The sequence below is a fragment of the Drosophila suzukii genome, chromosome 4 (genome assembly GCF_043229965.1).
Source record: "Drosophila suzukii chromosome 4, CBGP_Dsuzu_IsoJpt1.0, whole genome shotgun sequence".
NCBI classification, from domain to species: domain Eukaryota; kingdom Metazoa; phylum Arthropoda; class Insecta; order Diptera; family Drosophilidae; genus Drosophila; species Drosophila suzukii.
This window is the reverse complement of record NC_092083.1, coordinates 2,352,080-2,364,326: the sequence shown is the minus strand read 5'-3', so window position 1 is coordinate 2,364,326 and position 12,247 is coordinate 2,352,080. Positions and strand designations below refer to the sequence as shown.

The following is a 12,247-nucleotide window of genomic DNA, read 5'->3' as shown; positions in this document are numbered from 1 at the left end:
TATATTAGGCCAACAAAATGGGACTACCTCCGTTTTTTTGTCACAATGCAGACCCGTTAACGACACCACCTCCAGCACATTGTGGAATTCCACCTTATCAACTTGATCCTAAGACTATGGGTAAGTCAAAATTAATCAATAAGTGGTAAATATTTAATAACAATTATAAGAAAATTTAGTTTTGTAAAATTTAGTTTTTTTTTTTTTTCAAAAATACGAGAAATATACATTATTAGGTAGAGGTCTTAAAAGTCAAATTTAAGAGAAAGTGCGTATTCTACTAAGTTTTATGAGAATAAATAACTTTACAAGATTAAAAAGGTTCAAGAGGTGGAAAGAGATGGAAAATTCACTGAAAGTTTTTAGTTTTTTTGAGGTTAGACACGATTATACGAACACCACAATCAATAAATACAACATCAACGTTACAAACACAAGTTACAAACCCCTCTGATTGGACGGTATTTCAAAAACTGCACTGCTTTGTTAAGTTATACACTGTTTGACAATTTAAACTTCTAAGAAAAATATGCGAAATAAAAACAGGCTTTAACAGCTGACTTAACAAATTTAACAATAAGAGCTACAAAGTTGGGAATTAGCATATAGATTAACAAGTGTATTTCAGCAGGGTACTACGCCCACTCTAATGCGCACTAACCGCCCAAACTGTTGCGCCCACACTTTTAAAGACTTTAAATTAAAATATTTTTATTTTATTTCGCTTGTGTTATAATTAGTGACCTTACACCCGCATCTAGCAAGAACATCGTCCATGTCGTTACAGCCAGTAGATAAAAGTAAAAGGTATAAAATGTAAAAATGTAAAGCAGATAAAAATGCAAAAATGTATTTATTTTTTCCTACTTAAGGGTATATTTATACCCGTAACAGGCAGAAGGAAGCGTTTCCGACCCCATAAAGTATATATATTCTTGATCAGGATCACTAGCCGAGTCGATCTAGCCATGTCCGTCTGTCCGTCTGTCTGTCCGTCCGGAAGAACGCTGAGATCTCGGAAACTATGGGAGCTAGGCTATTGAGATTTGGCGTGCAGATTCCTGAGCTTCTTACGCAGCGCAAGTTTGTTTCAGCAGAGTGCCACGTCCACTCTAACGCCCACAAACCGCCCAAAACTGTGGCTCCTACGGTTTAAATGCTAGAACAAAAATGTTAACTGAAATGTGTTGTTCTCATCAATACCTATCGATTGACCCACGCCCACTTTAACGCCCACAAGCCGCGAAAACCTGTGACGCCCACAATTTTCATGCTAGATAAAAAATTTTAACTGAAATGTATTGGTCTCGTCAATACCTATCGATTGATCAAAAAAAAAATGGCCACGCCCATTCTAACACCCATAACGCTTAAATCTGTCTACCGCCGGTAGGTGGCGCATTTTAATCTCGCTTTGCTGCTTGCATATCTCCATTTCCCTTTGGTCCCTTTAGCTGAGTAACGGGTTTCTGATAGTCGAGGTACTCGACTATAGCGTTCTTCCTTGTTTTTTTTAAGTTGGTTAGTGAGTAACGGGTACCTGATAGTCAAGGCATTCGACTATGTCATAATCTCTTCTTTTGAACTGTTGTAGTTCATCGCAATGAAAGTTCTGTATTTATTATACCACTTAGTCGTAGAGTAATGGATATGTAAGATTCGTCAGAAAGTAAGTAACAGGTAAAGGGAAGCGATTTCGACCATATAAAGTATTTATATTCTTGATCAGGATCACTAGCCGAGTCGAACTGGCCAGGTCCGTCTGTCTGTCCGTATGAACGCTGTGATCTCGGAAACTATAAAACAACAACTACAATGTTGGGAATAGATTATAGAGACTCTGGCGCAGTGAAAGTTTGTTTTAACAAAGTGCAACCACTACTCTAAAGCTTACAAACCGACCAAAACTGTCGCGCTCCTTGTTTTAATGCTAGACTAAAATTATTGTCAGCAATGTTTTGGTTATATCAACTCTTATCAATTGACCTAAAAAATATTATGCCACACCCACGTAACGCTCACAAACCTTTGGACCTTATTAAGAAGTTAGGAAAAGCAATGATGTCAGAGCCGGACAAGGACGTATGTATTTATACATGTGTGTGTTTAAATAGTTGCAAACCAAACTATAACTGAACAACTAAAACAAACTTTTAACACAATACGCTTTAAGATAGTTTATGTGCAGAGGGTAAATGATTTTAGTCATAAGTTTGCAAAGCAGTGAAGGAGACGTTTCCGAGATTTTCTCGCTCTTTGTATTTTTTATACCCGTTACTCGTAGAGTAAAAGGGTATACTAGATTCGTCGGAAAGTATGTAACAGGCAGAAGGAAGCGTTTCCGATCCCATAAAGTATGTATATTCTTGATCAGCATCACTAGCCGAGTCGATCTAGCCGTATACGTCTGTCCGGATGAACGCTGAGATCTCGGAAACTATAAGAGCTAGGCTGTTGAGACTTGGCATGCATATTCCTGAGCTTCTAACGCAGCGCAAGTTTGTTTCACAAACCGCCCAAAACTCTGGCTCCTACAGTTTTACTGCTAGAACAAAAATGTTAACTGAAATGTATTGCCCTCATAAATACCTATCGATTGGCCCAAAAAAAGATTGCCACGCCCACTTTGACGCACACAAACCGCCCACAAACTCCAAAAAATCGTAAATATGAACGCGGATATCTCAGAAACTATCAAAGATAGAGAATTAGGATTTAAGATTTAGATTCCGCAGCCTTGTACGCAGTGCAAGTTTGTTACGCGAAGATGCCACACCCACTTTAACGCCCACAAGCCGCCCAAATCTGTGGTGCCCACAATTTTTATGCTAGATAAAAAAAGTTTAACTAAAATGTGTTAGTCTTGTTAATACTTATCGATTGATCCAAAATTTGCCACGCCAACAAACCGCCAATGCCTGGCGCCCACAATTTTCATGCTAGAAAAAAATGTTAACTGAAATGTATAAGTCTCGTCATTACCTATCGATTGACCCCAAAAAAAGTTTGCCACGCCCACTCTAACGCCCATAACGCCTAAATCTGTCTACCGCCCACATAACCATATATTGAGATCGCGGGTAGGTGGCGCAATACAATCTAGCTTTTCTGCTTGCATATCTCCAGTTTCCTTTGGTCCCTTTAGCTGAGTAACGGGTATCTCGACTATAGCGTTCTTCCTTGTTTTCTTTTTTAATTGCTCATTAGAACACAAAAATTGAGCCGAACAATGAAATTTCAGTATTAACGGATTAAACTTTACCCATAAAGGTATAACCCTTCTACTAAAAGATAGCAGTATAATAACACAACAGAACCGATAACATGTACTTTCGTGTGTTATGTTTTATTATTGCGGTTTGTCAGTGCTCTAGTTCATTTTCCATAAAGTAACCCCGCCACGAATTATTGACTTTCTCACCCTAGTACTCATCGACAAACTTCATACAAATTATGAAGTAATAATTGCGTATGATGCGATTTCATTTGTACACATCGAAAATTGTTAGGCAATGATTCTGCCAAATTTCCCTCGTTGTTTGTTTGCTCTGAATAGAATTTGTGGTGGGTTGAAATTTTACCCCAGTTGTAGGGCTATGTTGGTTTACGGATCAAATGGGAACCAGCGGCGTAAATAAAAGGCGAGCACTTAAGAGGTCCAACGGATTACACGGCGTTATGAACCTTTACAATGATCAAGTATTCATAATTGAATAATACAATAAAACTTGAGCCAGCTAGATGATACGGCCGAAGGGCATTGGCCGCTGTTACGGTTAAAATAATTACGTACTTGACTGAGTTTTTTTTATTTTTCAATTCGCAGTTGCATATTGGTAATAAAACTTTTAGTATTCAGCATTAACATCAAGAGGGAGATTTATTTAGAAGGGTTTTTTTTCGCTAAAAAGGATTACATACACTTGTACCCATTAAAAGATAAAGGTTTGCTCTTGCATTTTATCTAGGTATAGTATTAGAATACTCTGACAAAAATCATACTGATCGGTCCGTTAGAACCAAAGATATAGCACTTTAGGTTACTACATTGCTATTACTAGGCATGCCTTCATTTCAACTGTAATTTCATTAACACTAGTTTGTCTCCATAAAATTATTTAAAAATGCCAAATAAATGTGTTTGTTTCGGGGATCTAGCATAAAAAAATTTGTTTGGGTATATTGCCCGTTACTCCTTCGCCCCTTTTTACTGTTACCTCGTTCTACCGTTACGTTTTGTCCATTTTCGCCAATCGCTTTTGCATATGACGCCTTTTTCCTCTTGCCCAAATCACCTGGGTGAATTTTTTTCTTTTCAGTAAATCGTCGTTAATAAAACAATTTAATTTATATTATTTATGAAGAAGACTGGTCTGTAAAACTCGTGAATCCGTACACATCCGATTTAATCACGTTTAAAGTTTCAAGGTATACCTGAGGATAAGCAATAAAATCGTATATTTTCGGTTTCAACGGTTCTGGTCAGTAATTATACCCGTTACTTGAAGAGTAAAATGGTAGATTGTACTAACGGAAAGTATGAAACGTTTCCGACTTATAAAGTGTATATTTTGGAAAAGGATCACTAGCCGAGTCGATCTAGCCATGTCCGTCTATCCGTATGAACGCTGAGATCTCGGAAACTACAAAAGCTAGAAAGGGATTTGGGGATTTGGCATGTAGATTCCTGAGCTTCTTGCTATATTACAAATTTTAGCTGAAATGTCAATGTTTTCTCATCAACACATCGATTTTTTTTTAAAAAAAGTTTGCCACGCCCATTTTAACGCCCACAAACTTCAAAAAATCGTAAATATGAACGCTGATATCTCGGAAACTATCAAAGATAGAGAATTGGGATTTCAGATGTAGATTCCGTAGCCTTGTACGCAGCGGAAGTTTGCTACGCGAGTATGCCACGCCCACTCTAACGCCCACAATCCGCCCAAAACAGCTTCGCTGTTTTTTTTGACATATTATCTTATACGCTTGGGAATATGATTTTTTTAATATTTCAGAATTTGGAATTATATTTTCACAAACCGGAAGGCCATATCATATAGCTGCCAAGGAACGATCGGATACTAATTGGGAAAATCATAAGAAACAAGAAAGGAAGTTAACTTCGGCAAGCCGAAGTTTGTATACCCTTGCAGTTATAATTATTAAAGTTAACAAGGAAGAACGCTATAGTCGAGTACCTCGACTATCAGATACCCGTTACTCAGCTATATGGAGATATGCAAGCAGCAAAGCGAGATTAAAATGCGCCACCTACCGGCGGTATACAGATTTAAGCGTTATGGGCGTTAGAGTGGGCGTGGAAAATTTTTTGGATCAATCGATAGGTATCGACGAGACCAATACATTTCAGTTAAAATTTTTTATCTAGCATGAAAATTGTGGGCGTCACAGGTTTTCGCGGTTTGTGGGCGTTAAAGTGGGCGTGGCAAACTTTTGGGTCAATCGATAGGTATTGATGAGAACAATACATTTCAGTTAAAATTTTTATTCTAGCATCAAAACTGTAGGAGCCACAGTTTTGGGCGGTTTGTGGGCGTTAGAGTGGGCGTGGCACTGTGCCGAAACAAACTTGCGCTGCGTAAGAAGCTCAGGAATCTGCACGCCAAATCTCAATAGCCTAGCTCCCATAGTTTCCGAGATCTCAGCGTTCATCCGGACGGACAGACAGACGGACAGACGGACAGACGGACATGGCTGATCGACTCGGCTAGTGATCCTGATCAAGAATATATATACTTTGTGGGGTCGGAAACGCTTCCTTCTGCCTGTTACATACTTTCCGACGAATCTAGTATACCCTTTTACTCTACGAGTAACGGGTATAAAAATACAAAAAATGATATTCCCAATAGTATAAAATAATATGTCAAAAAACACCGAAGCTATAATTTGTTTCATATTATTTTTTCACCAATTTTCCATCGTTCCTATGGCAGCTATATGATATAGTCGTCCGATTTTGATAAAATGTAATTCGAAATTCAAAACTAATTAAAACAAGGAAGAACGCTATAGTCGAGTACCTCGACTATCAGATACCCGTTACTCAGCTTTATGGAGATATGCAAGCAGCAAAGCGAGATTAAAATGCGCCACCTACCGGCGGTATACAGATTTAAGCGTTATGGGCGTTAGAGTGGGCGTGGCAAATTTTTTTTTGGATCAATCGATAGGTATCGACGAGACCAATACATTTCAGTTAAAATTTTTTATCTAGCATGAAAATTGTGGGCGTCACAGGTTTTCGCGGTTTGTGGGCGTTAAAGTGGGCGTGGCAAACTTTTTTTTGGGTCAATCGATAGGTATTGATGAGAACAATACATTTCAGTTAAAATTTTTTATTCTAGCATCAAAACTGTAGGAGCCACAGTTTTGGGCGGTTTGTGGGCGTTAGAGTGGGCGTGGCACTGTGCCGAAACAAACTTGCGCTGCGTAAGAAGCTCAGGAATCTGCACGCCAAATCTCAATAGCCTAGCTCCCATAGTTTCCGAGATCTCAGCGTTCATCCGGACGGACAGACAGACGGACAGACGGACAGACGGACAGACGGACAGACGGACATGGCTAGATCGACTCGGCTAGTGATCCTGATCAAGAATATATATACTTTGTGGGGTCGGAAACGCTTCCTTCTGCCTGTTACATACTTTCCGACGAATCTAGTATACCCTTTTACTCTACGAGTAACGGGTATAAAAATGTTATTTCCAAGCTTAGGAGGTTATATGTTTAAAAAAACACCAAAGATATAATTTTTTTAATTTTTTTTCCGAATATTCCTATGGGAGCTATAAGATATAGTGGTCCGATCCGGCTGGTTCCGACTTATATACTACCTGCAAAAGAAAGAAGACTTTTGGGAAAGTTTCAGCCCTGAGAGACTGATCAAGAATATATATACTTTATGGGGTCGGAAACTGGTATAAAAACTTAAAGCTTTGTTATTTTTTTTATCATACTCTCTACTACTCCTGTATATGGCATTTTTCTTATTATTTCAGAATTACGAATTAACTTTTTTAAAAATCTTCGGCTCGTCGAAGTAAACTTCCATTCTTGCTAATCATGAAACAGCGAGGTATGTATCGAATGTTTCTTTTGTTTAAGTATCCGCATATTCTTGGATCGTCCTTAGGTTCTTAAAAGTTTCTCAATCTAATTTATTGCAGCTGTTTATATTCAGTTCCAAAGACATTTACTAAAAAATATTCCATCCACGTCCCAAAATCATTGCAATCTTTTTAAGTTTTGGTTGAATAACAATTTTTTGTCACATCTTTTGTATTTTTTAATTTTTAACAAAGCATTAAGTGCGGTTTATCGCATACACTGGTCACTTAGACATAGATGTATTTCTTTTTAACATCTGACAATACTAAAGTGCATACATAAACGATAATTGCTGAACTATTAGGGCGACACAAATAGGGGCGTTTTCCTTTTTAAGGGTATACAGAGAGACCGCCCTCTGTGCGAAGTGGTGAAAAGAACTTCGCACATGACCTGAAACTACCCCCATAAACCTCAATGGCAAGCCTCGGTATTGCTCCCTTTAAATTTTTCCAGATTTCCCAAAAACGATATGTGCCATTTAGGCAAAAAAGATTGAAATAAAAAATTTGTTAAACCAGATATCTTATATACGAGTATGTATTTTATACCCTTGCAAATGGTTTTATAATTTTGTTAAAAAGCTTGTAACGGAAGTAACCGCATTTCCAGTCCTAAAAAGAATATACGTTCTTCATTGTATGTAAGCTGGTCGGACCTTTATCTATCTTTGTATAGAATTATATATGATATATTCTATAGCTTTTATAGGAACAATAGTGACGAACTTAAAAATCTCGATTATTTTGAACATAAAACATGAATACAGATCAATATATTTTATGGCTGTTGTATAAACAATACGTCAAGTATAAGTAATGTTTCCGTGAATTTGTTGTGAGCATGTTATAGTCAAGAAAGTATCTTTAAAAAATTACTTTATTATTTGAACTATCTTTGAAAAATAATACTTCGTAATTTAAAGTTACTTTATAAAGAATATGACTTTTTTATTAAAGGTATCATTAACAAACAATTTTGTCTTTAAATATTTCCAAATATGGGGGGACAGTCAGCCTTCTTATCCTCTTCGAAAAAATGTGTTTTGCGGTCCACATGAAATGACTATTCTTTGTACGCTTGGAATTGAAAAACTCGGTTTTTGCTGAAGAATTTCAATGAGTTTGAATTAAAGCCAGAAAAAACGCTATAGTCGATATCCTTGACTATTAGATAATTACTCAGATAAAGGAAGTGCTAGGGAGATGGAGACAGCAGAGATAGGAAAGCATCTGTTTCCGAGATTGCACACCACGCCACCTAGCGTCAATTCCTTTATTTGTTTATATCTTTTTAATGAATGGTCTGATTCGAAAATTTGTATTGATAATCAAAACAAAATTCCATTTACAGTTTTAAAAACTATTGAAAAAATGTGGGCGCCAGACAAAAAATGTAGCGTTTTTGTTGTTGAAGTGTCACTACGCTCCATATGAACACTGAGATCCCGATAACAATAAAAGGTAGAAAGTTGGGATTAGGCATGCAGTTTCTAGGGATTCATGCGCAACTTTTTTTTTAAGAAGTGTGTCACGCCCACTCTTACCCCGACAAACAACCCCAAACTGTGGTACTTATCCTTTTAATATAATTTTTTAGAATACATTTTTTTTTTTACTGAAATGTATTGCTATTGGCATTACCTATCAATTGACATATAAAGTATAGGCATGGCCACTCTAACGCCCTTAGGGCTTTAATCTGTCTGTCGATCACATTTTTAAAGAATTTGTAAAACCCGTTACATTTTGGGGTTCTAGAAAAAATACTTTCAATTCATCCTTTGACGTACAATGGTAGCTAGTGTCGTCAAAATTTGGGAAAAGACGCCACTCAATGCATTTAAAATATTTTAGTGAAAAATATGAACTTTTCCTCGTATTTTTTAAAGCCTGTTTACCACATACAATTTTTTGTAAATAGAGGTGAACAGTTTACTTAAATTGTTGTGATAGACTAAAGATGATACATTTACTACATTGCAGCGTGCCGAATGAGAAAAAATTAAAAAGTGCATTTATGAATTATATTTTAAAATACATTTTAGTCACAAAAGTTGATTTCGGAACTTTTGTGTGCTGATCGTCACTAGTTTATATTATACAAAATAATCATATTACTTTAATCCTCTACATAAATATGTATGTAAATAAGAAAACATGTTTGTTTTAAATTATGGTTGCCCATGACATAAATGTAATAATTTCAAATAAAAAGGTTTCTATCCCTAACTAAGAGTTATTTTCCAACAAAAATAGGTCAAATTGTAAATGATATACATACGTTCATCTACATTTTATTTCTTATTACACTTTTGCAGAGGGTATAATGATTTCAGTCAAAAGTTTGCAACGCAGTGAAGGAGACGTTTCCGACCCTTATAAAGTGTATATATTCTAGATCAGCATCACTAGACGAGTCGATCTAGCCATGTCCGTGTGTCCGTCCGTTTCTACGCAAACTAGTCTCTCAGTTTTAAAGCTATCGGACTGAAACTTTCCCAAAAGTCTTATATCTTTTGCAGGTAGTATATAAGTCGAAATCAGCCGGATCGGACAACTATATCTTATAGCTCCCATAGGAATATTTGAAAAAAAATTTTTTTTAATTATATCTTTGGTGTTTTTAACAAGCTTGGAAATAACATTTTTTAATTCGATTTGATTTTCGAATTAAATTTCATCAAAATCGGAAGACTATAAAAGATCGGATAATTAATGTCTAAATAATACAAAGACCGTTTTATTTCGTTTCCGGTAAACATATACGGTAGTAACATTAATATTTCTGCAATTAATATTTAGTTTTCTATAAATCGGAAAGCTCTGATCATACAACACTCCCACGGGATCGACCTGAAAGGGTATAGAAACTTCGACTTGCTGAAGTTAGCTTCCTTTCTTGTTATACCCGTTACTCGTAGAGTAAAAGGGTATACTAGATTCGTCGGAAAGTATGTAACAGGCAGAAGGAAGCGTTTCCGACCCCATAAAGTATATATATTCTTGATCAGGATCACTAGCCGAGTCGATCTAGCCATGTCCGTCCGTCCGTCTGTCCGGATGAACGCTGAGATCTCGGAAACGGAGCGCAAGTTTGTTTCAGTAGAGTGCCACGCCCACTCTAACGCCCACAAACCGCCCAAAACTGTGGCTCCTACAGTTTTGATGCTAGAATAAAAATTTTAACTGAAATGTAATGTTCTCATCAATACCTATCGATTGACCCAAAAAAAAAATTGCCACGCCCACCCTAACGCCCATAAACCGCCCACAAACTTCAAAAAATCGTAAGTATGAACGTGGATATCTCGGAAACTATCAAAGATAGTGAATTGGGATTTCAGATTTAGATTTGCCTCGCCCACTCTAACGCCCATAACGCTTAAATCTGTATACCGCCGGTAGGTGGCGCATTTTAATCTCGCTTTGCTACTTGCATATCTCTACTTAGCTGAGTAACGGGTATCTGATAGTCGAGGTACTCGACTATAGCGTTCTTCCTTGTTTTTTATTAATTATTTTTCTTTGTCGATTTTTAGCGTAAGCACCATCATATTTATTCCAGTTCAGTTATAAGATCTAGTATTAAGATTTCGTATTTTATATAAAGTATGTTTAGTACAGTATACGGCATGGTACAAAACAATCCCCTATTGAAATTGATAGTAGTTCCCAAAATCCCTTTTAAGGGTTGCGCGACAGACGAGAAAAGTGGCAGGGGAGCGCATTACTAATAGGGCATGACCCGTTCAATGGTATCTACTACGGGAAAAAAAAACATAATGCCAAAAAACATGTTGCACAACCACATAATAATGACATCTTTCTGTCGCTAGATTAATTCATGGATGCTATCGTTTTCTATGGGACTCGATACAGCCCGCGGGTGATTGCAGTAACCGTCTCGTCACCCCTCTTAGTTGGAACTCCTGCCGCAGTATAACAATTGAACTTGAAAACGACAACAATAGAACAAATTTTAAGGGCAAGAACAAAAGAGACAACAGTGAAGCATGAAATAGAAAGGACAACAAATTTTCAATTAAAATAAAAACGGCTTGGATTGAATCTAAAAATGTTTAATAATCCTATATTTACTCATTTACTTTACGACTGATCAGAAAGCAAATTCAATTTCCTCCCTTCTGTGAATAATTTGTGAATGACAATATCAAACGTTTTCTTTTCGTTTTAAAGGTTTCTTTCGGTTACTTTTTTTGGACTTTCTTTTTTGTCATTTTTATTGTAAAAAAAGTATGGAAAAAATCACTTTTCTGAACAAAACTTCACGAGTGTAAGGTCGGAAACGCTTCCTTCATCATTGGCTTTCCAACGAATACAATACACTCTTTTACTCTATGAGTAACGGCAATAAAAATGTGTACGCAAGGTAGACTTAAGCGTTGTGGACGTTAAATGGGCGTGGTACCCCGCTGAAACAAACTTGTTCTGCAGGTGGACAGACGGACGTAGGTAAATCGACTCGGCAAGAGGTCCTGATCAAGAACAGGGTCTGAAGCGCATCCTTCTTGTTACATACATTATAATTCGACAAATACAATATACCCTTTTTCTCTACGAACAGGAAAGTACCCTTAAATTTTCAAAAATTCCAAAAACACTAAAGACACTGAAGACGCGTGGCTTACTAAATGATGTGAATAGTTGTAAACATGTGCTAAACAGGTCTCCCCGGCTTCAGTTTCTTTAATTTAACCTTTTCTTCTTTCACCATTGTTTCTCCTGGAACGAATCGACTTCTAAGAAGTCATAGTATACAAATTTAAACAATTGTAAAAAAAAATTCCAATTCCTTCGATCAGTGCATAATTCTATTCAAACATATTGATCTAGCAGTCATGTCATGCCTATTTGAAAGTCATGACATGTTTACATGTCACCGTTCTTGATAAAATAAAAATTTTATTTTGTCTCAAAATTACTTCACACGTTTTATAAGGCTCTTCACAGCGTTTCGAACTTCTGACTGAAATGATACCTTCTGCAAAGTTATACAAATATATCTTCGTTGTTTTGGATCATATTATCTTTTATTTTTATAAGATTTCAGAACTTCAAATTTCATTATATAATAATTGCACGATTTCTAC

General features: G+C 36.6%; 1 protein-coding gene across 4 annotated transcripts in view; it reads left to right on the top strand.

The window, feature by feature from the left end:
- The window catches only part of pan (transcription factor pangolin), a 138,817-nt gene that overhangs the window by 32,623 nt on the left and 93,947 nt on the right, over positions 1-12,247 (top strand). For all 4 annotated transcript variants that reach the window (XM_036820759.3, XM_036820700.3, XM_065867381.2 and 1 more), the window contains one exon: positions 9-120. In XM_036820759.3, coding sequence (XP_036676654.1) covers positions 9-120 — 112 coding nt within the window. The remainder of the gene's footprint in view (positions 1-8; positions 121-12,247) is intronic.